Below are 27,909 nucleotides of genomic sequence, written 5' to 3' on the forward strand. Positions count from 1 at the left end.
CACCCACGCAAGCCCCCTACAATTTGCAGGCAGGATTGTACAGCAGGAGCTGGAGGGGGAGAGTTATGAAATGGGTCTTTTCAGTCGGAATTCCAGCGGATTTGGGGGGCTCCTTCGCTCCGGGGCTCTCCCTTGTGGGAGGTTCAGCATTTGCCACCTTCCCTCTCGTTTAACACGGGCACATCCAGCCTTAGGAAATCCCATAAAACCACGTTTGGTCCCGGCTGGGTTTGTCAGCCGAGCTCCAGAGCGTGGAGTGGGAGCGTTCCTGAATTTCGGCTGCTCCCCGTTTTGTCCCCCTCACCCCCAGCCTCGACCCCGGGCTGGTCCCGCACCCCTCTCTCCCCCCCCTCTCCCCTCCTCGTTTCAGTCTGATAAAAAACAAAAATAATAAAAAAAACCAAAACACAAAACAAAACCAAACCCCCCAAAAAACAAAACAAAACAAAAAAACTCCAAAAGCGCCTTTGGAAATCCCGCTGGAAAAGTTTCGCTTTGGGCTCAGAGGAAAGCTGGGAACGGGGAGTTTCTCGCCGCTGCTCAGGGCTGGTGTTTCCCGCTGTCCCTTCGCTTTCAGCGCGAGTTTTGCCCGGGCACGAGTCGCTCCGATGGTTTGGTTTATAACCCCCCGATGGTTTATAAAGCCCCGACCTCCCGCCCCCGGCTCGGACCGCCCTCCCCGTCCAGCCGGGTTCGCTTCCCGCTCGTCCTTCCGCGGCCAAACCTCAAAAAACACCCATTTCCGACTCCCCCCCGCCAGCCCCCGCTTCTCGGAAAGGGAGGGGACAGGATGGGACAGGACGGGAGGGGAGGGGAGGGGAGAGGAGGGGAGGGGGCCGGGTCAGGCACGGTTATAAAGGTCGGGCAGGAGCACACTCCATCCCCCCTTCGGCGGAGACAGCGCTGTGACACAGCCGGGACAGGGATGGGGAACAACAACAGCAGCACCCAGAGCCCCCCGAGACCCCCCCGGCCCTCCCCCGGGAACGGGACGCGGGGCAGGAGGGCTCCTGTTTACACTGCACGGGGACCCTGGTGAGTGACGGAGACCCCGGGCAGGGACCGGACAGGGGGTTTGGGGTCCCGGTGAGGCTGGGGGGGACTCGAGGGGGACAGGTCAGCGGTGGGTGAAGACACCCCCGCTGTCACTGTCACCGTCGGGTGACACTCGAGGACGGGGCAGGTCTGAGCTCTGGGGGTGGGGAGGGGAGAAGGGGTCACCCCAAGGCCCAGGGGGAGGGAAGGACAGGGGGGATCCCACGAGGGCAGCACTGAGGGTGTCCCTGGGAGAGGGGGTTGGGTGGGAAGGGACCTCCCAGCCTCCCCCAGAGCCCCCTGCCACGGGCAGGGACACCTTCCCCCAGCCCAGGAGGCTCCGAGCCCCATCCAGCCCGGCCTGGGACAACTCCAGGGACGGGTGGAACACTCCGGGCCCGGGAGCTCGAGGGCTCAGCCAGGAGTTTTCCTTTAAAATATAAATATGAGGCTCTTTAATACCTCGAGACAGTGCCAAGAGAACAAGCCACGGGCTCGTTCCCGAGAGGTACTTTTATTAATTTAGGTGAGAAAATGAGGGAACTTGGCAAAAGTTCAAAAGGACGCCCCCACAACACTGACCCGGCACACACCAATCCAGAGCACTTCAGTCAAGGTCATAGAATCAGAGAATCATAGAATCACAGGATCAGATGGGTTGGAAAGGATCTCTGAGATCATAAAGTCCAACCCTTGATCCACGACCACCACAGTTACCAGACCGTGGCACTGATGCCACATCCAGTGTGTCCTTAAACACCCCCAGGGATGGAGAATCCACCCCCTCCTGGGCAGCCCATTCCAGTGCCTGATTACCCTCCCTGTAAAGAATTTCCTCCTAATATCCAACCTAAACCTCCCCTGGCAGAGCTTGAGACCGAGCCCTCTTGTCCTACTGCTGGTTCCTGGGAGAAGAGATCAACCCCCACCCAGCTCCCCCCTCCTGTCAGGGAATTGTAGAGTGCTGAGGTCACCCCTGAGCCTCCTCCTCTCCAGGCTGAGCTCCCCCAGCTCCCTCAGCCTCTCCTCATGGGAATTGTGCTCCAGTCCCTTCCCCAGCCTGGTCATTCTTCCCTGGAGCTGCTCCAGCCCCTCCATGTCCTTCCTGACCTGAGGGGCCCAGAGCTGGACACAGCACTCCAGGAGTGGCCTCACAGGGACAGAATCCCTGCCCTGCTCCTGCTGCCACACTCTTCCTGAGCCAGGCCAGGTTCCCTTGGCCCTCTTGGCCCCCTGGGCACACTCTGGCTCATGTTCAGCCTCCTTTCAATCGGCACCCCCAGATCCCTTTCCACCTGGCTGCTCTCCAGCCACTCTGTCCCCATCCTGTGGGGCTGCCGGGGCTTGTTGTGGCCAAAGGGCAGGACCCGGCCCTTGGCCTGGTTGAACCTTATCCCCTTGGAATCAGACCATGGATCCAGCTTGTCCAGGTCCCTCTGCACAGCCCTCCTGCCTTCCAGCACATCAACACTCCCCCCAGCTTGGTGTCAGCTGCAAATTCACTAACGATGGACTCAATCCCCTCATCTAAATCATCGATAAAGGTGTTAAACAGGACTGGGCCCAGCACTGACCCCTGGGGACACCACTGGTGACCGGATCCCCACTGGATGTAGCTCCATCCCCACCACTCTGGGCCCTCCAGCCAGTTCCTAACCCAGCACAGAGTGCCCTGTCCAAGCCCTGGGCTGCAGCTTTTCCAGGAGTATTTTTTGGGAGATGGTGCCCAAGGCTTTGCTGGAGTCCAGACAGACACATCCCCAGCCTGCCCCTCATCCACCAGGAGGGTCCCCTGAGCATAAAAGGAGATCAGGATGATCAGACAGGCCCTGCCCTTCCTAACCCCATGCTGGCTGGGTCGGGATCCAACCCCTCCAGCTCCCAAAGCCACCCAGAACATCAGGAAAGGAGCAGAGAAAGAGAAGCAGAGGGAACGGGAAGAGAGGAGAAAGAGGGAGAGGCAGATATTGAAGCTGCCACTAGAACCTCGTGGCAGAGCAGCTCTCACACGGTCAATGGCAGGGCCACAGCCTGGTTTTATCTGCTCTGGTCCCTGTGGCCAACCCCTCCAGGGGCTCTGGGACCCACCAGCCACTCTGGGGTTCCAGGCCAGGCCGAGGGACAGTGTCCTCCCTGTCCTCCCTGTTCTCCCTGTCCTGCCCACCTGAGCTGCGTGAGGGGTTGCAGGAGGTGGGGGTGTCACAGGGGTTGCAGGACCTGGGGGTGTCACAGAGGCTGCAGGAGCTGGGGGTGTCACAGGGGCTGCAGGAGCTGGGGGGGTCACAGGGGCTGCAGGAGTTGGGGCTGTCACAGTTTTCCTGCAGGACTTGGGGGGTGTCAGAGTTTTCCTGCAGGAGCTGGGGGGGTGTCACAGTTTTCCTGCAGGAGCTGGGGGATGTCACAGTTTTCCTGCAGGACCTGGGGGTGTCACAGTTTTCCTGCAGGACCTGGGGGGGTCACAGTTTTCCTGCAGGACCTGGGGGGTGTCACAGGGGCTGCAGGACCTGGGGGGGTGTCACAGGGGCTGCAGGACCTGGGGGGGTGTCAGAGTTTTCCTGGCCTGTTTGTGACTGGCAGCTCCTCCGAGGCTTTCCCGTGTGGGCTCCAGGGCCTGCCAGGGGGGGGATATGGGGGCCACCCCAAACCCCTGTGAGGTTTGACCCACCCCTTCCCCCTCCACACACTCACACACCACCCATGAGGTGATTTGGCCCAACGATCACTGAGCTGGTGTCTGACAATGGGTGGGGCAACCACAGCTTCTCTGGGCAGCCTCTGCCAGGGCCTCACCACCCTCACAGGGAGGAATTTCTCCCCCAAATCCCCCTAAATCCCCTCTCCTTCCCCTTAAAGCCATGGGAGGGGGTTCCTGCACCTCTTCCAGGTGTCTCCCCAGCAAAGGAGTTGGTGCCCAGCGGGAATTGCTGGGAAAATTGGAGGGGATCGAGAAGGACTGAGCGGGACAATTGCCAGGCTGGGAGAGCTGAGGGGGCTCACCTGGAGCAGGGAAGGCTCTGGGGAGACTTTCCAGCACCTTCCAGTGCCCAGAGGGCCTCCAGGAGAGCTGGGAGGGACTTTGGACACCTGAAGGTGGCCTCACCCTGGAAAAGAGGGTGTTTAGATGGATCTGAGAGAGAAATCTTTAGCTGTAAGCACTGGAATGAATCTCCCAGAGAAGCTGTGGCTGCCCCATCCCTGGAGCTGTTCCAGGCCAGGCTGGACAAGGCTTGGAGCCACCTGGGCTAGTGGAAGGTGTCTCTGCCTGTGGCAGGGGCTGGGATGGAACGAGCTTCAAGGTCCTTTCCCCCCAAAAACCATTCCAGCTTTCCAGTGTGTGCTGCTCCGTGTTTGGGGCTGTGCCCACCCCACACCCACCCATGTCCCCTTCCCCTGCCAGGATAGGGCAGCTGGATGCGCTGGCAGCGGGGCAGGAGGGGCTCAGGCCCGTCTGCCTGGTGGAGAATTCCCAGGAGGAGGGGCTGGTGGTCTATCCCGAGGCCCTGAAGGTGCTGTCGGGGGTCAAACAGCCCGTGGTGGTCGTGGCTGCCATTGGGTCTGACCAGGAAGGTGAGTGGAGTCCCACCTGAGGGACAGGTGAGTGGAGTCCCACCTGAGGGACAGGTGAGTGGAGTCCCACCTGAGGGACAGGCTGGGAAGGGGAGGGAGGTCCTGCCCTGCATGGCTGAGGCAGCAGGATGGGTGGGGTACCTGGATAGTTGGGGTACCTGGATGAGGTACCTGCATGGTTGGGGTACCTGGAGGCTGAGGCAGCAGGATGGGTGGGGTACCTGCATGGTTGGGGTACCTGGATGAGGTACCTGGATGGATGGGGTACCTGGATGGATGGGGTACCTGGATGGGTGAGGTACCTGGATGGATGGGGTACCTGGATGGGTGAGGTACCTGCATAGTTGGGGTACCTGGATGAGGTACCTGCATGGTTGGGGTACCTGGATGGTTGGGGTACCTGCATGGTTGGGATGCCTGTGGATGGATGAGGTACCTGGTTGGGGTACCTGGATGGTGGTTGGGGTACCTGGATGGGTGAGGTACCTGGATGGGTGAGGTACCTGCATGGTTGGGGTACTGCATGGTTGGGGTACCTGCATGGTGGTTGGGGTACCTGGGAGGCCAGGGTGGTACCTGGGAGGCCAGGGTGGTACCTGAGTGGCCGAGGTGGTACCTGAGTGGCCGAGGTGGGACCTGCTCCTTCCCCCTCTGTTTCCCCCCTGTGCAACACCCGTGTCCCCCCAGGGGTCTCCGGGGACCCCCCCCCCAGCCGGATGTGGATGTGCTGCCTCCCCCACCCTCACCTGTCTGACCACACCCTGGTCCTGCTGCACACCGAGGTGCACCTGGACGAGGTGGGTGAGGCCCTGGGGGGTCCCCCTGAGCACCCCCAGCACTTGGGGTTCACCTGGGCCCTGGTGTGTGCCCCCCCCTCACGGTGGCCATGGGGTCAGGCAGGTTGCCAAATTCCTGGGTTTTGGGAAAAAAAAAAGTGCAGCAGAATTAGGAATGAGGTCCTGGAGGAGGGATGGGGGGAGTATCTGGGGGAGGAGGGTCTGAGGGACCCCAAGAGTTAAAATTGAGGATAGTGGAATATCCTGAGTGGGAAGGACCCTCGGGATCTCAGCCCTGCCTGGGATGCCCCAGGGACACCCCGAGGCTCGTGGGGGTGGAGGGGGAGGGTCCTCCCCAAACCCTGGGGTTCAGCGGGGTCCTGGGGGTGTCTGACCGGGATGGGGTCGTTGCAGGGGGACCTGGAGAGCTCCCGGTGGCTGCTGGTGCTGACCGTGCTCCTCTGCAGCTCCCTCATCCACACCAGCCTCGGGAACATCGCCCAGCAGGACATGGAGCGGCTGAGGTACCTGGGGGGGCTCCAGGGCCCCCCCCTCGGCTTGGGAAGGGGGGACAGGAAAATGGGAACCTCCTCCTCGACTGGGGTGGGACAGGAAAATGGGGATCTCCCTTGATTTGGGGTGGGACAGGAAAATGGGGACCTCCCTTGATTTGGGGTGGGAGATGGAGGGGAACCCAATGGCCCCCCCGGACACGTTTTGGCTCCTCGGGAGTTCCCCCCTCCCACCCCGTGGTGACCCCCAGGGCTGGGGGGGCCCCCCCCTCCCCCCAAGCAGGTCTGGGGGGTCCCTCACGCTGCGGTTCCTCACCTGGCCCAGGTGGCTGTCGGAGCTGCCCCAGCTCATCACGTGCAGAGCGAGCCCCGAGCGCGGCGCCCTCAGCGATTCCCACAGATTCGCCCTTTTCTTCCCCGATTTCGTCTGGGCCGTCCTGGATTGCACCCGGGAGCCCCAGGACGAGGACGGGCAGGAAATCTCCGAGGACGAGTACCTGGAGCGGGCACTGAGGCTGCGGCCAGGTGAGGGGCTGGGGGGCCGGAGGGGGCCAGGGGGCCAAGTGAGCTGGGTGAGCCCCTCAACACCCCCAGGGACCCCCAAAAAACCCCCTCCAAGCCCCCCAACACACCCAGGGAGCCCCCAAACCCCCTCCAACTCCCCCAGCCTTCCATGGGGCACAGGACTCCCCCCAGAGCTCCCCTGAGCTCTGCTGGAGAGCTACATGGGCATCAGGGACAGCGAGCTGGGTGAGCCCCCAGACACACCTAGGGACCCCAAAACCCTCAACCCCAACACTCAGGCCCCCAAACCCCCTCCAACCCAAACCTTCCATGGGGCACAGGACCCCCCCCAGACTCCCCTGAGCTCTGCTGGAGAGCTACATGGGCATCAGGGACAGCGAGCTGGGTGAGTCCCCCAAAACCCACAGGGACCCCCAAACACACCCAGGGACTCCCCAGACACACCCAGAGACCCCCCAAACCCCCCCTCCAACCCCCCCAGCCTTCCATGGGGCACTGGTTCCCCCTCAGAGCCCTCTGAGCTCTGCTGGAGAGCTACATGGGCATCAGGGACAGCGAGCTGGGTGAGCCCCCAACACCCCAGGGACCCCAAAAGCCCCTCCAAACCCCCAACACACCCAGAGACCCCAAACCCCCTCAACCCCAGCCTTCCATGGGGCATGGGACCCTCCCAGAGTCCTCTGGGATCTGCTGGAGAGCTACATGGGCATCAGGGACAGCGAGCTGGGTGAGCCCCCAAACACCCCTAGGGACCACACCCAGGGACCCCCAGACACCCCAGTGACCCCCAGACACCGTTAGGGACCCTCAAACACCCCAGGGACCCCCAGACACAGCCCAGGGACCCCCAGACACACCCAGGGACCCCCCAGAACCCCATCCTGGGCTCTGCTGGAGACTTCCAGGGGCATCTGGGAGAGACACCCCAAAATACCCCTGGGATCCCCCAAAAGCCCCCTGTCCCCTGATGTCCTCCTGTGTCCTCACCTTTCCCCTGATGTCCCTGTCCCCTGATGTCCCCCTGTCCCCCCTGTCCCCTGCCCTCCCCAATGACCCCTGCCCTGATGTCCCTGTCCCCCGATGTCCCCTGCTGTCCCCACAGTGGCCACAATGGTGGAGCTGGGCTGGGACACCTGTGACCCCAATGTCCCTGTCCCCTGATATCCCCTGCTGTCCCTATTCCCTGATGTCCCTGATGTCCCTGTCCCCGCAGCGGCCACGATGGTGGAGCTGGGCTGTGACACCTGTGACCTCGATGTCCCTGTCCCCTGATGATGTCCCTGTCCCCTGATGTCCCCAGATGTCCCTGTCCCCTGATGATGTCCCTGTCCCCTGATGTCCCCTGATGATGTCTCTGTCCCCTGATGTCCCTGTCCCTGTCCCCGCAGCGGCCACGATGGTGGAGCTGGGCCGGGACGCCCGGGACCCCGACGCTCTGGCCGAGGCTCTGGACTCGCAGCTCGGGGACTTCGCCTTCCCCGACGAGTTCGTCTTCGACGTCTGGGGGGCCATCGGGGACGCCAAGGTGGGGCGCTGCTAGAGCCCCCCCCACCCCGGGGGGGACACTGGGGACAGCCCACAGGACTGGGGGACACCCCCTGGGAATGGGGAACCCACCCTGGGAACGGGGAACCTCCCAGGAATGGGGAACCCACCCTGGGAATGGGGGACAGCCCCGGGGTCAGGGGACATCCCCCAGGACTGGGGAATGTCCCTTGGGAATGGGGAACACTCTCCAGGAATCAGGGGACACCCCGGACTGGGGAATGTCCCTGGGAATGGGGACCCCCGAGAATGGGACACCCCAGGAATGGGGAACCCACCTGGGAATGGGGACACCCCTGGGACTGGGGACACCCCAGGACTGGGGAATGTCCCTGGGAATAGGGAACACCTCCAGAGAATGGGGAACACCCTCCAGGATCAGGGGACCTCCCCCAGGAATGGGGAACCCCCCTGGGAATGGGGGATACCCCCCAGGATTAGGGGACACCCCCCAGGAATGGGGAACACCCCTGGGAATGGGGAACCCCCCCAGGATCAGGGGACCTCCCCCAGGACCAGCAACACCCCCCAGTCCCCAGGAATAGGGAACCCCACCCCCACGGGGAGCCCTCCGGACCAGGAACAACCACTGGGACTCGGGAACATCCCCCAGGACCAGGGAACCCCCCCAGGGATCGGGGAACCCCCTGGGGTCAGGGATACCCCCTAAGATGGAGGGATCCCCACCCAGGACTGTGCCTCTCCCCACCGTGGGGCTCCTCCCCCAAAATTGGGATCTCCCCCAACCACTCAGGCAGGGACCCCCATGATTGGGCCCCCCCTCCCTGCTTGCTAATGGGGCCCCCAAAAGCTGGATCCCCCAAAATCTGCTGGAGGTGGGGAGACCCCAAAGTGCCCTCAGACCCTCGGGGAGACCCCCACAACTCCCCTCTTCTCTCAGGACCTGGGGTGTCCCCTCCCAGTTCTGGACCCCTCCCCGAATTATTTACCCCTAATGGACCTCAGTACCCCCAAAATCCAGACCCCCCTCAAATTAGTTGCCCCCAAACCTGGGACTCCCCCACTCCATCCTGATCCCTCAAGAGGATCTGGGTACCTCCCTTAAAATCCAGACCCCCTCCCCAAATTAGTCTCCCCACCCATGGGCCCCCACTCCATCTGGTGACCCCCAAGGGTTTGGGTGCCTCCACCTCAGGTGCACCCCTATTTTTAGGACCCTCCCATGACCTGGGTGCCCCTGCCCAAAATGGGACCCCACCCAAAGCACTCCTGGGCCTGAAGCCCCCCAAAACACCCCCTCACTAATAGGGGCCCCCATGACACTAAAGCCCCCAAGGGGTGAGGGATGAGGGTGTCCCCTTCTAAGAGTCTTTTTTGGGGGTTGGAGGAGCATCCCTGAGACCCCCCAAAATTGGGGACAGCCCCCCCCACACACACACTGTGCCCCCCTGTGCCAATCTGAGCCTGTCACACACTGTCACCCCCTGTCACCCCCTGTCACTCCCCCCCGCACTGACCAGCTCAGGGGGGGGTTGGGGGGGGCTCAGCCCCTCCCCCCCATCCGTGTCTCTGTCCCGGAGGGGGTCCTGGGGGTGCCCCTCCCCCCACCCTGGGATATTTTTGTATCTTCCTGGAAAATGATTTTAACATAAAAGAGAGAAATCGGGGGTGGCTGCAGCTCATTGGGGGGGGACCTTTACACACCTTTACATACTCTTTACATGCTCTTTACATGCCTTTTACACCCCCTTTACATGCCCTTTACGTGCTCTTTACATGCTGTTTACACTCCTTTTACACACCCTATGTATGCCCTTTACACACTTTTTGCACACCCTTTACACGCCCTTTACACACCCTTTACACCCCTTTTTATACACCCTTTACACGCCCTTTACATACCCTTTACATGCTCTTTACACACCTTTTACACCCCCTTACACCCCTTTTTATACACCCTTTACACGCCCTTTACACACCCTTTACATACCCTTTACATGCTCTTTACACACCTTTTACACCCCCCTTACACCCCTTTTTACACACCCTTTACACACCCTTTACACACCTTTTACACCCCCTTTACACCCCTTTTTACACACCCTTTACATGCCCTTTACACCTCTTTTTACACGCTCTTTACACACCCTTTACACGCTCTTTACACACCTCTTACACCCCCTTTACACCCCTTTTTACACACCCTTTACATGCCTCTTACACACCCTTAACACTCCCTTTACATGCTCTTTACACCCCCTTTACACTCCTCTTGCACATCCGTTTACATGCCCTTTTACACGCCCTTTACATGCCTTTTACACACCCTTTACACGCCCTTTACATGCCCTTTTACACACCCTTTTACATGCTCTTTACACACACTTTACACGCCCTTTAAATGCCCTTTACGCCCCCTTTACATGCCTTTTACATGCCCTTTTACACACCTTTTACATGCCCTTTACATGCCCTTTACACGCTCTTTACACCCCTTTTACATACCCTTTTCACACCCTTTACACATCCTTTTACACCCCTTTTACATACCCTTTTCACACCCTTTACACATCCTTTTACACCCCTTTTACATACCCTTTTCACACCCTTTACACATCCTTTTACATACCCTTTTCACACCCTTTACACATTCTTTTACACCCCTTTTACACACCCTTTTCACACCCTTTACACATCCTTTTACATACCCTTTTCACACCCTTTACACATTCTTTTACACCCCTTTTACACACCCTTTACACACCCTTTCACATTCTCTTTACACACCTTTTACATGCCCTTTACACACCCTTTACACATCCTTTTACAAACCTTTTACACCCTCTTTTACATGCCCTTTACATGCCCTTTACACGCCCTTTACACTTTACACACACTTTACATGCTCTTTACACCCCCCTTACACGCCTCTTACACACCCTTTACATGTCCTTTACATGCTCTTTACACCCCCTTTACACACAATTTACACGCCCTTTGCACACTCGTGTGCCTCGAGGGTTGGAGGGGTGGGGTGGGGACACCAGGGAGGGGCAGGTTTGGGGGCTCCTGGATGTGTCACCTGTCTGTACCCAGTGTCCCCCCACCCCTGGATGTGTCACCTGGAGGGGCTGTGCCCCTCTGGATTTGTCACCTGGCTGGGCCCAGTGTCCCCCCACCCCTGGATGTGTCACCTGGATGGAACCGTGTCCCCCTGGATGTGAACCCTGGAGGTGCCATGTCCCACTGGATGTGTCACCTGGCTGGCCCCAGTGTCCCCTCATCCCTGAGATGTGTCACCTGGAGGGGCTCAGTGTCCCCTCACTCCTGGATGTGTCACCTGGAGGGGCTCAGTGTCCCCTGGGATGTGTCACCTGGAGGGGCTGTGACCCCCTGGATGTGTCACCTGTCTGTACCCAGTGTCCCCCCACCCCGGGATGTGTCACCTGGAGGGGCTCAGTGTCCCCTCACTCCTGGATGTGTTACCTAGATGAAACCATGTCCCACTGGATGTGTCCCCTGGCTGGCCCCAGTGTCCCCCACCCCTGGATGTGTCACCTGGAGGGTCTGTGCCCCCTGGATGGAACCGTGTCCCACTGGATGTGTCACCTGGAGGGGCTGTGCCCCTCTGGACGTGTCACCTGGAGGGTCCCAGTGTCCCCCCACCCCTGGGTGTGTCACCTGGCTGTACCCAGTGTCCCCTCATTCCTGGATGTGTCACCTGGAGGGTCCCAGTGTCCCCCCACCCCTGGATGTGTCCCCTGGAGGGGCTGTGCCCTCTGGATGTGTCACCTGGATGTAAAACCCCAAACTCACCCACCAAGTTCCTTCAGGGGGCTCAGGGTGTTTTTTATCCCCTGAGGGATTAAAAAGGGGAACACAGCACACCCTTCTCAGGGGGTCAAACATCCCACTTCTCCTGCCTTCCACAAAACTTCAAAGCTCAGAAAATGGGGGGAATTTGGCAAATTGGGTTGAAATAAAGCATTTCACTCAGCAAACCCCAACCCAGCCAACCAGAAAGTACCCAGACCTCGAGAAGAGGGAATTAGGGGAAGAAAGAGAGAAAGAAAGCAAAAATACAGCTCCAGAAAAAGTTAATAATGATTCTTTCCAGCCTCTCAGCCCACCCCTGTGGCTCAAAACAAAAATACAGCTCCAGAAAAAATTTAATAATAATTCTTTCCAATCTGTGGCTCAAAAGAGTGTCTGGGACGGAGCAGTTGCGGGGGGGGGGATCCTGAGCCAGCAGAAAAGAGGGAGAAAAACAGGAGAGGAGAAGGAGGAAAGGAGATGGGAAATCATCAAAAACAGATGCCTGATCACCACAAAAATTCCATTCTGTGCAAGTCATCGTCTCCCACCCACGCGAGTCCCCACAATTTGCAGGCAGGATTGTACAGCGGGAGCTGGAGGGGGGGAGAGTTATGAAATGGGTCTTTTCAGTCGGAATTCCAGCGGATTTGGGGGGCTCCTTCGCTCCAGGGCTCTCCCTTGTGGGAGGTTCAGCATTTCCCACCTTCCCTCTCGTTTAACACGGGCACATCCAGCCTTAGGAAATCCCATAAAACCACGTTTGCTCCCGGCTGGGTTTGTCAGCCGAGCTCCAGAGCGTGGAGTGGGAGCGTTCCTGAATTTCGGCTGCTCCCCGTTTTGTCCCCCTCACCCCCAGCCTCGACCCCGGGCTGGTCCCGCACCCCCCTCTCTCCCCCCTCTTCCCCCTCCTCGTTTCAGTCTGATAAAAAAAACAACCAACCAACCAACCAAACCAAACCAAACCAAACCAAAAACAAAACAAAACAAAACAATACAAAAAAACAAAAAAAAACCAAACAAAAAACCAAACAAAACAACAACAACAACAAAAAAACCAACCAAACAAAAAACCAACTCCAAAAGCGCCTTTGGAAATCCCGCTGGGAAAGTTTCGCTTTGGGCTCAGAGGAAAGCTGGGAACGCGGAGTTTGTCGCCGCTGCTCAGGGCTGGTGCTTTCCTTTCCCGCTGTCCCTTCGCTTTCAGCGCGAGTTTTGCCCGGGCACGAGTCGCTCCGATGGTTTATAAAGCCCCGATGGTTTATAAACCCCCGACCTCCCGCCCCCGGCTCGGACCGCCCTCCCCCTCCAGCCCGGTTTGCTTTCCGCTCGTCCTTCCGCGGCCAAACCTCAAAAAACACCCATTTCCGACCCCCCCCCAGCCCCCGCTTCTCGGAAAGGGAGGGGACAGGATGGGACAGGACGGGAGGGGAGGGGAGGGGAGAGGAGGGGAGGGGGCCGGGTCAGGCACGGCTATAAAGGTCGGGCAGGAGCACACTCCACCCTCCCCTTCGGCGGAGACAGCGCTGTGACACAGCCGGGACAGGGATGGGGAACAACAACAGCAGCACCCAGAGCCCCCGAGACCCCCGGCCCTCCCCGGGAACGGGACGCGGGGCAGGAGGGCTCCTGTTTACACTGCACGGGGACCCTGGTGAGTGACGGAGATCCCGGGCAGGGGCCGGACAGGGGGTTTGGGGTCCCGGTGAGGCTGGGGGGGACGCGAGGGGGACAGGTCAGCGGTGGGTGAAGCCACCCCCGCTGTCACTGTCACCGTCGGGTGACACTCGAGGACGGGGCAGGTCTGAGCTCTGGGCGTGGGGAGGGGAGAAGGGGTCACCCCAAGGCCCAGGGGGAGGGAAGGACAGGGGGGACCCCGCGAGGGCAGCACTGGGAGTGTCCCTGGGAGAGGGGGTTGGGTGGGAAGGGACCTCCCAGCTCCCCCCCGAGCCCCCCTGCCACGGGCAGGGACACCTTCCCCCAGCCCAGGAGGCTCCGAGCCCCATCCAGCCCGGCCTGGGACAACTCCAGGGACGGGTGGAACACTCCGGGCCCGGGAGCTCGAGGGCTCAGCCAGGAGTTTTCCTTTAAAATAGAAATATAAGGCTCTTTAATACCTCGAGACAGTGTCAAGAGAACAAGCCACGGGCTCGTTCCCGAGAGGTACTTTTATTAATTTAGGCGAGAAAATGAGGGAACTTGGCAAAAGTTCAAAAGTGCGCCCCCACAACACTGACCCGGCACACACCAATCCAGAGCACTTCAGTCAAGGTCATAGAATCAGAGAATCATAGAATCACAGGATCAGATGGGTTGGAAAGGATCTCTGAGATCATCAAGTCCAACCCTTGATCCACGACCACCACAGTTACCAGACCGTGGCACTGATGCCACATCCAGTGTGTCCTTAAACACCCCCAGGGATGGAGAATCCACCCCCTCCTGGGCAGCCCATTCCAGTGCCTGATTACCCTCCCTGTAAAGAATTTCTTCCTGATATCCAACCTAAACCTCCCCTGGCAGAGCTTGAGACTGAGCCCTCTTGTCCTACTGCTGGTTCCTGGGAGAAGAGATCAACCCCCACCCGGCTCCCCCCTCCTGTCAGGGAATTGTAGAGTGCTGAGGTCACCCCTGAGCCTCCTCCTCTCCAGGCTGAGCTCCCCCAGCTCCCTCAGCCTCTCCTCACAGGAATTGTGCTCCAGTCCCTTCCCCAGCCTGGTCATTCTTCCCTGGAGCTGCTCCAGCCCCTCCATGTCCTTCCTGACCTGAGAGGAGCTGGACACAGCACTCCAGGGGTGGCCTCACAGGGACAGAATCCCTGCCCTGCTCCTGCTGCCGCTGATCCTGAGCCAGGCCAGGTTCCCTTGGCCCTCTTGGCCCCCTGGGCACACTCTGGCTCATGTTCAGCTTCCTGTCCCTCCACACTCCCAGCTCCCTTCCTGCCTGGCTGCTCTCCAGCCACTCTGTCCCCATCCTGTGGGGCTGCCTGGGGTTGTTGTGGCCAAAGGGCAGGACCCAGCACTTGGCCTGGTTGAACCTCATCCCCTTGGAATCAGACCATGGATCCAGCCTGGCCAGGTGCCTCTGCACAGCCCTCCTGCCTTCCAGCAGATCAACACTCCCCCCAGCTTGGTGTCAGCTGCAAATTCACCAACGATGGACTCAGTCCCCTCATCTAAATCATCGATAAAGGTGTTAAACAGGACTGGGCCCAGCACTAACCCCTGGGGACACCACTGGTGACTGGATCCCCACTGGATGCAGCTCCATCCCCACCACTCTGGGCCCTCCAGCCGGTTCCTAACCCACCACAGAGTGCCCTGTCCAAGCCCTGGGCTGCAGCTTTTCCAGGAGTATTTTTTGGGAGACAGTGCCCACGGCTTTGCTGGAGTCCAGACAGAAACATCCCCAGCCTGCCCCTCATCCACCAGGAGGGTCCCCTGAGCATAAAAGGAGATCAGGATGATCAGACAGGCCCTGCCCTTCCTAACCCCGTGCTGGCTGGGTCGGGATCCAACCCCTCCAGCTCCCAAAGCCACCCAGATCATCAGGAAAAGAGCAGAGAAAGAGAAGCAGAGGGAAGGAGGAGAGGGAAGGAGAAAGAGGGAGAGGCAGGTATTGAAGCTGCCACTAGAACCTCGTGGCAGAGCAGCTCTCACACGGTCAATGGCAGGGCCACAGCCTGGTTTTATCTGCTCTGGTCCCTGTGGCCAACCCCTCCAGGGGGTCTGGGACCCACCAGCCACTCTGGGGTTCCAGGGCAGTGTCCCCAGTGTGAGGGGCTGCAGGACTGGGGGTGTCACAGGGGCTGCAGGAGCTGGGGGTGTCACAGGGGCTGCAGGACTGGGGGTGTCACAGGGGCTGCAGGACTGGGGGTGTCACAGGGGCTGCAGGACTGGGGGTGTCACAGGGGCTACAGGAGCTGGGGGTGTCACAGGGGCTGCAGGACTGGGGGTGTCACAGGGGCTACAGGAGCTGGGGGTGTCACAGGGGCTGCAGGAGCTGGGGGTGTCACAGGGGCTGCAGGACTGGGGGTGTCACAGGGGCTGCAGGACTGGGGGTGTCACAGGGGCTACAGGAGCTGGGGGTGTCACAGTTTTCCTGCAGGACCTGGGGGGGTCACAGTTTTCCTGCAGGAGCTGGGGGTGTCACAGGGGCTGCAGGAGCTGGGGGTGTCACAGGGGCTGCAGGAGCTGGGGGTGTCACAGGGGCTACAGGAGCTGGGGGTGTCACAGTTTTCCTGCAGGACCTGGGGGGGTCACAGTTTTCCTGCAGGAGCTGGGGTCACAGCTTTCTGCAGGAGCTGGGGGGGTCACAGTTTTCCTGCAGGAGCTGGGGGTGTCACAGTTTTCCTGCAGGACCTGGGGGGGTGTCAGAGTTTTCCTGCAGGACCTGGGGGCCAGCAGTTTTCCTGCAGGACCTGGGGGGGTCACAGTTTTCCTGCAGGACCTGGGGGTGTCACAGGGGCTGCAGGACCTGGGGGGGTGTCAGTTTTCCTGCAGGAGCTGGGTGTAACTGTTTCAGCCGCAGAACCTGGGGTGTTACAGGGGCTGCAGGACTGGGGTGTCACATTTTTCCTGCAGGACTTGGGGGTGTCACAGGGGCTGCAGGACTTGGGGGTGTCACATTTTTCCTGCAGGACCTGGGGGTGTCACATTTTTCCTGCAGGACCTGGGGGTGTCACAGTTTCCTGCAGGACCTGGGAGTGCCACAGGGGCTGCAGGAGTTGGGGCTGTCACAGTTTTCCTGCAGGAGCTGGGGGGGGTCACAGTTTTCCTGCAGGAGCTGGGGGTGTCACAGGGGCTGCAGGACCTGGGGGTGTCACAGTTTTCCTGCAGGACCTGGGGGGGTGTCAGAGTTTTCCTGGCCTGTTTGTGACTGGCAGCTCCTCCGAGGCTTTCCCGTGTGGGCTCCAGGGCCTGCCGGGGGGGATATGGGGGGCCACCCCAAAGCCCTGTGAGGTTTGACCCACCCTCCCCCTCCACACACTCACACACCACCCATGAGGTGATTTGACCCAACAATCACTGAGCTGATGTCTGACAATGGGTGGGGCAGGCAGAGCTTTTCCAGGCAGCCTCTGCCAGGGCCTCACCACCCTCACAGGGAGGAATTTCTCCCCCAAATTCCCCATAAATCCCCTCTCCTTCCCCTTAAAGCCGTGGGAGGGGGTTCCTGCACCTCTTCCAGGTGTCTCCCCAGCAAAGGAGTTGGTGCCCAGCGGGAATTGCTGGGGAAAATTGGAGGATCGAGAAAGGACTGAGCGGGACAATTGCCAGGCTGGGAGAGCTGAGGGGGCTCACCTGGAGCAGGGAAGGCTCTGGGGGGACCTTCCAGCACCTTCCAGTGCCCAGAGGGGCTCCAGGAGAGCTGGGAGGGACTTTGGACACCTGAAGGTGGCCTCACTCTGGAAAAGAGGGTGTTTAGATGGATCTGAGAGAGAAATCTTTAGCTGTAAGGACTGGAATGAATCTCCCAGAGAAGCTGTGGCTGCCCCGTCCCTGGAGCTGTTCCAGGCCAGGTTGGACAGGGCTTGGAGCCACCTGGGCTAGTGCAAGGTGTCCCTGCCCATGGCAGGGGCTGGGATGGAACGAGCTTCCAGGTCCCTTCCCCCCTAAAAAACCATTCCAGCTTTCCAGTGTGTGCTGCTCCGTGTTTGGGAGGGTGGAAACGGGGGCAAAAATGGGAAAAATTGGATCCAGTTCGGGAGGGGAGGGAAGGGACAAGGGGAGGGGTAAGGGGAGGGAAGGGAGAAAAGGAATGATGGAATGTCCTGAGTGGGAAGGGACACACAAGGACCAAAATCCCAAGTGCTGTCCCTGCACAGGACCACCCAGAATCCCAGTGATCCCACGCCCACCCATGTCCCCTTCCCCTGCCAGGATAGGGCAGCTGGATGCGCTGGCAGCGGGGCAGGAGGGGCTCAGGCCCGTCTGCCTGGTGGAGAATTCCCAGGAGGAGGGGCTGGTGGTCTATCCCGAGGCCCTGAAGGTGCTGTCAGGGGTCAAACAGCCCGTGGTGGTCGTGGCTGCCATTGGGTCTGACCAGGAAGGTGAGTGGAGTCCCACCTGAGGGACAGGTGAGTGGAGTCCCACCTGAGGGACAGGCTGGGAAGGGGAGGGAGGTCCTGCCCTGCATGGCTGAGGCAGCGGGATGGGTGGGGTACCTGGATGGGTGGGGTACCTGGACGGGTGGGGTACCTGGATGGGTGGGGTACCTGCATGGGTGACATACCTGGATGGGGTACCTGCATGGGTGACATACCTGGATGGGGTACCTGCATGGATGGGGTACCTGCATGGGTGACATACCTGGATGGGGTACCTGCATGGGTGACATACCTGGATGGGGTACCTGCATGGATGGGGTACCTGGATTAGGTACCTGGATGGGTGAAGTATCTGCATGGATGGGGTACCTGCATGGTTGGGGTACCTGCATGGTTGGGGTACCTGGATGGATGGGGTACCTGGATGAGGTACCTGCATGGTTGGGGTACCTGGATGGATGGGGTACCTGGATGAGGTACCTGCATGGGTGGGGTACCTGGATGGATGGGGTACCTGGATGAGGTACCTGCATGGTTGGGGTACCTGCATGGTGGTTGGGGTACCTGGCATGGTGAGGTACCTGCATGGATGGGGTACTGCATGGTGGTTGGGGTACCTGGGAGGCCAGGGTGGTACCTGGGAGGCCAGGGTGGTACCTGAGTGGCCGAGGTGGGGCCTGCTCCTTCCCCCTCTGTTTCCCCCCTGTGCAACACCCGTGTCCCCCCAGGGGTCTCCGGGGACCCCCCCCCCAGCCGGATGTGGATGTGCTGCCTCCCCCACCCTCACCTGTCTGACCACACCCTGGTCCTGCTGCACACCGAGGTGCACCTGGACGAGGTGGGTGAGGCCCTGGGGGGTCCCCCTGAGCACCCCCAGCACTTGGGGTTCACCTGGGCCCTGGTGTGTGCCCCCCCCTCACGGTGGCCATGGGGTCAGGCAGGTTGCCAAATTCCTGGGTTTTGGGGAAAAAGAAAGTGCAGCAGAATTAGGAATGAGGACCTGGGAGGGGTGAGGGGGGGTGGGCATCTGGGGGAGGAGGGTCTGAAGGGACCCCAAGAGTTAAAATTGAGGATAATGGAATATCCTGAGTGGGAAGGACCCCCAGGAGTCACTAGCCCGGTGCCCCTACAGAGAAAGGGGTCACGTTGGAGAAATTGCCACAATTCCTCTGGATTTCGGAGGTGCAGCAGCATGAGAATTAGTAGTGGGGGGGGGAGGAACTTGGGGGAAGTCTCAGGGACCCCCCCAAGTGTTATAAAAATTTGGAATAACCGTGAAATCATTGGAATATCCCGAGTGGGAGGACCCGATCTCAGCTCTGCCTGGGACGCCAGGGACACCCCGAGGCCTCGTGGGGTGGAGGGCAGGGTCCTCCCAACACCGTGTCCCCAGGGGGTCTCGGGGGCCCCTGCCGGATGATGGATGTGCTGCCTCCCCACCCTCACCTGTCTGACCACACCCTGGTCCTGCTGCACACCGAGGTGCACCTGGGACGAGGTGGGTGAGGCCCTGGGGGTCCCCTGAGCACCCCCAGCACTTGGGGTTCACCTGGGCCCTGGTGTGTGCCCCCCCTCACGGTGGCCATGGGAGTCTAGGCAGGTTGCCAGAATTCCCTGGGTTTTGGGAAAAAAAAAGTACTGCAGAATTAAGGAAATGAGGTCCTGGAGGAGTGGATAGGGGGGAGTATCTGGGGGAGGAGGGTCTGAGGGACCCTCAAGAGTTAAAATTGAGGATAGTGGAATATCCCGAGTGGGAAGGACCCTCGGGATCTCAGCCCTGCCTGGGACGCCCCAGGGACACCCCGAGGCTCGTGGGGGTGGAGGGGGAGGGTCCTCCCCAAACCCCGGGGTTCAGCGGGGTCCTGGGGGTGTCTGACCGGGATGGGGTCGTTGCAGGGGGACCTGGAGAGCTCCCGGTGGCTGCTGGTGCTGACCGTGCTCCTCTGCAGCTCTCTCATCCACACCAGCCTCGGGAACATCGCCCAGCAGGACATGGAGCGGCTGAGGTACCTGGGGGGCTCCAGGGCCCCCCCCTCGGCTTGGGAAGGGGGGACAGGAAAATGAAGATCTCCTCTTGGACTGGGGTGGGACAGGAAAATGGGGATCTCCTCTTGGCCTGGGGTGGGACAGGAGCGTGGGGACCTCCCTTGATTTGGGGTGGGGAGATGGGGAACTCCAATGGCGCCCCCGGACACGTTTTGGCTCCTCGGGAGTTCCCCCCATGGTGACCCCCAGGGCTGGGGGTCTCCCCCTCCGAGCAGGTCTGGGGGGTCCCTCACGCTGCGGTTCCTCACCTGGCCCAGGTGGCTGTCGGAGCTGCCCCAGCTCATCACGTGCAGAGCGAGCCCCGAGCGCGGCGCCCTCAGCGATTCCCACAGATTCGCCCTTTTCTTCCCCGATTTCGTCTGGGCCGTCCTGGATTGCACCCGGGAGCCCCAGGACGAGGACGGGCAGGAAATCTCCGAGGACGAGTACCTGGAGCGGGCACTGAGGCTGCGGCCAGGTGAGGGGCCGGGGGGGCCGGGGGGGGGCCAAGTGAGGACACAGGTGAGGACACAGGTGAGGACACAGGTGAGGATGCAGGTGAGGGGGCAGGTGAAGGTCCAGGTGAGGACACAGGTGAGGACTCAGGTGAGGACACAGGTGAGGAGGCAGGTGAGGACACAGGTGAGGAGGCAGGTGAAGGTCCAGGTGAGGACACAGGTGAGGACACAGGTGAGGACACAGGTGAGGGATGTCCAGGTGAGGACACAGGTAAGGACACAGGTGAGGGTCCAGATGAGGACACAGGTGAGGACACAGGTGAGGGGGCAGGTGGGGGGCCAGGAGGGGGGCCAAGTGAGGAGACAGGTGAGGACACAGGTGAGGGATGTCCAGGTGAGGATGCAGGTGAGGACACAGGTGAGGACACAGGTGAGGGGCCGGGGGGGCCAGGCGAGGATACAGGTGAGGAGACAGGTGAGGAGACAGGTAAGGACACAGGTGAGGGGGCAGGTGGGGGGCCAGGAGGGGGGCCAAGTGAGGACACAGGTGAGGACACAGGTGAGGGATGTCCAGGTGAGGACACAGGTGAGGGAGGTCCAGGTGAGGACACAGGTGAGGACACAGGTGAGGACACAGGTGAGGGATGTCCAGGTGAGGACACAGGTGAGGACACAGGTGAGGACACAGATGGATGTCCAGGTGAGGACACAGGTGAGGGATGTCCAGGTGTGACCCCACCCCAGGTGACGCCCCGTGGTCTCTCCCCCCACCCCGCAGGTAGCGACGCCCGGGCCCAGCGGCACAACCTGCCCCGGGAGTGCATCCGGCAGTTCTTCCCGGAGCGCCGGTGCTTCCTGTTCCAGAGGCACCCGGAGGAGACCCTGGCCGGGCTCCAGCAGCAGAAGTTCCTCAGGTTCCTCCAGGAGGAGGCGCAGCCGAAAACTTTGCCCGGGGGCCTCGTCGTCACCGGGGAACGTGAGTGCTGGGCCCAGGGACTGTTAGATTTGGGATCGCGGAATAATCAGATTGTTGAGGTGGGAAAAGACCTCTGGGATCGTCGAGTTCAGCCACTTGAGGATTCTTGTGGCCCCCTCCCCTCCCCCCATCCCAGGAGATTCCATAATTCCATGATCCCGTGATTCTATGGCTCAGCGATCCTGGTGGGTTCCTCCCACTAGGGGGTGTTCCATGATTCCCTCATTCCATCATTCCTTCATTGCACGATTCCGTGACTCCATTACCTTTGGGTGTCCCTTCCAGCTCAGAATATTCCATGATCCCATCATTCCATCATTCCATGATCCTGCGGGCTCTCTCCAGCTCAGGAGAGTCCTTGCCTCCATGATCCCATCATTCCATCATTTCATGATCCTGCGGGCTCTCTCCAGCTCAGGAGAGTCCTTGCCTCCATGATCCCATCATTCCATCATTCCATGATCCTGCAGGCTCTCTCCAGCTCAGGAGAGTCCTTGCCTCCATGATCCCAGAATTCTGTGACTCAGCTATCCTGGTGTCCGTCCCAGCTGGGGATATTCTGTGTTTCCACGATCTCATGATTCTATAATCCCTCCCAGCCCAGGAGACTCCATGATTCCATGACTCCATGATCCTTGGGTCCCCTAATACCATGGATATTCCATGACTCTGAAATTCCATGACCCTCCCAACCCAGGGGATTCCACGATCTCGCCATCCTTTGACTCGGCGGCTCCTGCGGGTCCCTCCCGGCCCAGGAGACTCCGTGATTCCATGATCCTTGGGTCTAGACATTCCATGACTCCAAGATTCCATGATTCTTGGGTCCCTCCCTACTATAGACATTCCATGGCCCTCCCCACCCAGGGGATTCCGTGATCTCGCCGTGCTGTGACTCGACGGTTCCCATCGGTCCCTCCTGGCCCAGGAGACTCCATGATTCCATGACTCCATGATCCTTGGGTCCCTCCCTACCATGGATATTCCATGACTCCAAGATTCCATGACTCCATGATCCTTGGGTCCCTCCCTACCGTAGACATTCCATGACTCCATGATCCTTGGGTCCCTCCCTACCGTAGACATTCCATGACTCCATGATCCTTGGGTCCCCTCCTACCATGGATATTCCATGACTCCAAGATTCCATGACTCCATGATCCTTGGGTCCCTCCCTACCGTAGACATTCCATGACTCCGAGATTCCATGGCCCTCCCACCCCAGGGGGTTCCACGATCTCACCATCCCGTGACTCGGCGGGTCCCTCCCAGCCCAGGAGATCCCACCATTCCACGACTGACCCCACGACCCCCAGGGCTCGGTGACCCCCTGTGGGGGCCCCTCCCTACCCCCCCCCCCCAAATCCTCTCTGTCTCTCGGCAGTGCTGGGGAGGCTGGCAGAGATCTACGTGGGGCAGATCCGGGCGGGAGCGGTGCCGTGCCTGCAGCGCGCGCTCCAGGACGTGGCCCCGGCGGCCAACGCGGCGGCGGCGGCGGCGGCCGCGCGGCTGTACCGGGAGCGGACGGAGCGCCTGGAGCTGCCGCTGGACTCGGTGACGGAGCTGCTGCGGCTCCACGGGCGCTGCGAGCGAGAGGCTCTGGAGCTGTTCATGGAGCGGGCTTTCCCGGATGGAATCTGCAACGGCCAGGCCGAGTTCATGGTAGGTGGATCCCACGCTGGCCTGTGGGTCCCATTTCTTGCGCTGATCTGGGAATTCCCAGTTCCCACCTTGACTCGGGATGTCAATTAATTCCCACATCGACCTGGAGGCCCCAGTTCATGTGTCAGTCCTGGGATCCTACTTCCCACGCTGACCCAGGGGTAGCAATTAATCCCCACATCGACCTGGAGGCCCCAGTTCATGTGTCAATCCTGGGATCCCGCTTCCCACGCTGACCCAGGGATGTCAATTAGTTCCCACATCGACCTGGAGGCCCCAGTTCATGTGTCAATCCTGGGATCCTACTTCCCACGCTGACCCAGGGATGTCAATTAATTCCCACATCGACCTGGAGACCCCAGTTCATGTGCCAGTCTTGGGATCCCACTTCCCCTGCTGACCCAGGCATGGCAATTCCCATGGTGTCCTGGAGGCCCCAATTCATGTGTCAATCCTGGGATCCTACTTCCCACGCTGACCCAGGGATGTCAATTAATTCCCACATCGACCTGGAGACCCCAATTCATGTGTCAATCCTGGGATCCCTCTTCCCACGCTGACCCAGGGATAGTCAATTAGTTCCCACATCGACCTGGAGACCCCAATTCATGTTCATGTATCAATCCTGGGATCCCACTTCCCATGCTGACCCAGGCATGGCAATTCCCATGGTGCCCCGGAGACCCCAATTCCCATGACAACCTTGGAATCTCAATCTCCCTGTCAGCCCCGGGGGATCCCAGTTCCCACCTCAGCCTGGAGGTCTCAGTCCCCCCACATTGACCCGGAGACTCCGACGTCCCCTGGGATCCCAATTCCCACGTCCACGACTCCACGACTCCCTAATCTCCACAGCGCCAGATGGAGGCCCTGAAGGACAAGTTCTTCTCGGACAACGAGCGCCTGTCCCGCGCCAGGTGCGAGAAGGCACTCCAGAACCTGTCCCAGGACATGGGCACACGGAGCCGGGACAGATCCCGCGGCATTCCCGGGGGTTACCTGCAGGCGCTGGTGGAGGAATACTGGAAGCTGCCCGGCAAGGGGTTGAAGGTGGGGATGGCTCCCAGCAAGGCAGCAGCTCTGTGATCCATCTCATCGCCCCAACACCCCCCCCAGGCGCTGTCCCCCCACCCTGAGCCCCTCCCTGCATTCCCACAGGCAACTGCCGTGCTGCAGGAATTCCTCAGGAGCAGGAGCATCCCGAGCACGGAGCGTTCCATCAGGACGTGGAGTAACGTTGGGGCTGGGGTGGGCGGTGGATGGGATGGGGTTGTCCAGGTGTGATTTTGGGATGCTCCTGCCACATCCCTGTGCTCCCCAGGGGATCAGTACCTGCAGGAGCTGGGGTGGGGTGGGGTGGGGGGTGTCCAGGTGTGATCCCAGGAGGCTCCTGCCACATCCCTGTGCTCCCCAGGGGATCAGTACCTGCAGGAGCTGGGGTGGGGTGGGATGGGTTGTGTCCAGGTGTGATTTTGGGATGCTCCTGCCACATCCCTGCTCCCAGGGATCAGTACTGCAGGGCAGGGTGGGGTGTCAGGTGTGATCCCAGGATGCTCCTGCCACATCCCTGTGCTCCCCAGGGGAGCAGTACCTGCGGGAACTGGGGTGGGGTGGGATGGGTTGTGTCCAGGTGTGATTTTGGGATGCTCCTGCCACATCCCTGTGCTCCCCAGGGGATCAGTACCTGCAGGAGCTGGGGTGGGGGGTGTCCAGGTGTGATTTTGGGATGCTCCTGCCACATCCCTGTGCTCCCCAGGGGAGCAGTACCTGCGGGAGCTGGAGCAGAGGATGCGCGCGGAGAAGGAGGACGAGCAGCGGCAGCGGCAGCAGGAGCAGCTCCGGAGGCGCTCGGAGCACCAGCGGCAGCTCAAAGAGAAGCTCGAGGACTTTGCGGGGAGGCGGCTCCAGGAGCATCGGCGCCTGATGGCGCTCAAATCCCAGGTACGGAGCACGCGGAGCACGCGGAGCCCTCGCACAGGGGCCGAGGCGTGGGCTGGGGCATCCCGGCTCTGCATCCCCCAGATCCACAACCCCTGGATCCACATCCCCCTGCCCTGCATCCCCCAGATCCACATCCCCCAGCTCCACATCCCCTGGATCCACATCCCCTGGATCCACATCCCCCTGCCCTGCATCCCCCAGATCCACATCCCCTGGATCCACACCCCCCTGGATCCACATCCCCCTGGATCCACATTCCCCAGATCCACATCCCCTGGATCCACATCCTCCCTGATCCCATCAGATCACATCTCCAGCTCCACATCCCCTGATCCCACATCCATCCCTAGATCCACATCCCCTGGATCCACATCCCCCAGATCCGCATCCCCCTGGATCCACATCCCCTGGATCTGCATCCCCCTGGATCCACATCCCCCTGGATCCACATTCCCCAGATCCACATCCCCTGGATCCACATCCCCCTGCCCTGCATCCCATCAGATCCACATCCCCAGATCCACATCCCCTGGCTCCACATCCCCTGGATCCACATCCCCCAGATCCACATCCCCCTGCCCTGCATCCCATCAGATCCACATTCCCTGGATCCACATTGCCTGGATCCACACCCCCTGGATCCACATCCCCCTTCTCCACGTCCCCTTTCTCCATGTCCCCCTTCTCTACATCCCCCAGCTCCACATCCCCCTTCTCCACCCCCTAGCCCTGTGTCCCCCAGCCCTGTGTCCCCCCCATGTCCCCAGCCCTGTGTCCCCCCAGCCCTGTGTCCCCCTGTCCCCCAGCCCTGTGTCCCGCCCTGTGTCCCCCCATGTCCCCCAGCCCTGTGTTCCCCCAGCCCTGTGTCCCCCGTGTCCCCCAGCCCTGTGTCCCCCCGTGTCCCCCCCAGCCCTGTGTCCCTCCCCATGTGCCCCCAGCCCTGTGTCCCCCGTGTCCCCCCCAGCCCTGTGTCCCCCCGTGTCCCCTCGTCTGCCCTCTCTGTCACCCCACCCAGGAGGAGAAGTCGCTGCGCCAGGACGGCTTCCAGGAGCAAGCGGACAAGCTCTTCTCCGTGATCATGGAGCTGGACTGGGAATATCACGGCCGTGGCAGGAACAGAGGCAGCAGGAAGGGCGGGAATGCCGGCTGGAACGGCAGGAATGCCGGCTGGAACGGCGGGGATGGCGGCTGGAACGGCGGGGACGGCGGCTGGAACGGCGGGGATGGCGGCCTGAACGGCACCGGCAACAGCAACTCCAACGCGTGGATCCCCGTCCTCGTGGGCATCGTGGCGATTCTGGCACTGATCCTCCTTCGCATTTAGGGACCCCCAGGAATTCGGTACAACCCTCCCTGGGGGCAGGGACACCTCTCCTCTGCCCCCGGGGGGGGTTTCCAAGTCCTGTCCCACCCGGCCTGGAGCTTTTCCAGGGATGGCTTCACGTGAAAAGCGGAGTTTGCCTCGAGCTCTTTGTGTTGGATTTCTGTGCCAGCGCCCCAGGAGAGCCGAGCCCCTTTGCCCAAATCCATCAGCCCCATCCCGTGGCACAGACTGGTGTAAGATCCTCTCCCTTCCCTTTCAGAGGCAGTCACACATTCCTTCTGGAATCCCAAACCTGGGAATTACTGCTTTTCACAAAACCTGAACCACTGCTCTCCTCTGGTTGGTGTGGCTGGGAAAGCCCTGGCCAACCCGAAAATAGGAATATTTGTATTTATTCCGTCTCATAATTCCGTAGAATCCATCTGCCAAAGTTCCTGGGGGTTATTCCTTGCTTTACACGCCCTCCCTGTAACTTTTTTCCCCCTGTTTTTTGACGATTTGCACAGCAAATTCCACATTTCCCACAAAACTTTGCATCTCATTTTTAACTTTGCTTTCCTTTGCTTTCAGGAAAAAAAAAAATTTTCCAGGGAATGAGTCATCCCTCTGTGTGTGGGATGATGGATAGGATTAAAAATTAGTGGAGACTGAGGATTACTGGGTAAAAATGCAGGTGCTGCTCCCTGGATGGAGCGTGGTCGGCGTGGCCCACTCGGTTCCCTGCACGTTGATTTGCTCCTGGAACGGGGAGTGGAGCAGAGCGGAAACACCACGGCCTCACTCCTTAAAAAAATCCGCTGGGAAGGGGACGTGGAGGCACCTTGGAGTTCATCAGACCCGACAACACCTGTCAGCCGAGAGAAAGAGGTGAAAATGTTCCGTAGCTGAGCCAGCCCTGCCGAAATCCCCCCTCCTCTGGCACCCCCCGGCTTGGGATGCGAAGCCAAGCGGGAGAGTTTTACATCAATCAGAGGGAAAAGCCACTCGAGCTCCACCCAAACCCAAAGAGAAGGTGTAAAAGCAAGCTGGGAAAAGGGGGGAAAAATCAAGGAAGGCTCCACCAGAACTGCTGGGATCAGCTCAGCTGGCAGGCTGAACCTGCCTTGCCCCCTCTACAGGGACACCTCCGGGGTAAGGATCATATTCTACTCACCTGAAATGCTGTCACTAGGACTAGAGCTTGTGTTTGTTTGTTCTACAGCGTGGCCACAGATTGCTTTAAACACATTTTTGGGGTCAGAGGCTGTCACTGATGGCCCTGGCCCCCTTGATTAACCTGTCACAGTTTTTATCAATAAACAGTGTTATTCCATAAGCTTTGGGAGCGAGTCCTTTCCAGGTGCTGGCAGTGGATAGAACACGTTGGGAAGAGCCCCTGAGGGGTCTCCACGCTGTTGGCTCAGACCCCGGAAAGGGCAGTGGAATCACCCCCCGATCTGGTGGGTCTGCCCGGTGAAGGGTCCCCTCATGGTCGGGCAGGAGGGGCTCGGCTTCCCCGGGGCACCAACAGACAAATAAATCACTAAAGGGTCGAGAAAACGCCCCCCCTCGTTAAGGGTCAGGCAATCCCTCCCCCCGCTCTGCCACCAGGACTCTCATTATCCCCCTTTCCCACCCATCCACGTCCCGCCCAGCCCCGGCCGGGGATGGACTCACCGCCCTCCCCACAGCCGGTAATTCCCACCTGCCACGTCCAGCTCCAGGTTTTTCCCTGTTTTTTCCCTTTCCTGGAATGGGAGG

General features: G+C 60.3%; 1 protein-coding gene across 7 annotated transcripts; it reads left to right on the forward strand.

The window, feature by feature from the left end:
• The first annotated feature begins 862 nt into the window (after positions 1 to 862).
• On the forward strand, positions 863 to 27,484 carry LOC126642834 (guanylate-binding protein 6-like). Of its 7 annotated transcripts, none has more exons than XM_050320790.1 (11): positions 863 to 1,035; positions 4,433 to 4,602; positions 5,290 to 5,399; positions 5,793 to 5,902; positions 6,216 to 6,415; positions 21,045 to 21,242; positions 22,627 to 22,904; positions 23,760 to 23,954; positions 24,063 to 24,135; positions 24,661 to 24,845; positions 25,861 to 27,484. In XM_050320790.1, exons 1-11 carry the CDS (start codon positions 926 to 928, stop codon positions 26,167 to 26,169), a joined length of 1,938 nt encoding a protein of 645 aa, XP_050176747.1. In that variant the 5' UTR covers positions 863 to 925; the 3' UTR covers positions 26,170 to 27,484. The 7 variants fall into 7 exon arrangements, with proteins under 7 accessions (XP_050176747.1, XP_050176746.1, XP_050176749.1 ...); XM_050320789.1 differs by lacking the exon at positions 6,216 to 6,415 and adding an exon at positions 20,087 to 20,286; XM_050320792.1 differs by lacking the exons at positions 5,793 to 5,902; positions 6,216 to 6,415 and adding exons at positions 19,680 to 19,789; positions 20,087 to 20,286.
• Positions 27,485 to 27,909: the final 425 nt, after the last annotated feature.

Source organism: Myiozetetes cayanensis, unplaced genomic scaffold, assembly GCF_022539395.1.
Source record: "Myiozetetes cayanensis isolate MyiCay16 unplaced genomic scaffold, myiCay2020 scf249, whole genome shotgun sequence".
Classification (NCBI taxonomy): Eukaryota; Metazoa; Chordata; class Aves; order Passeriformes; family Tyrannidae; genus Myiozetetes; species Myiozetetes cayanensis.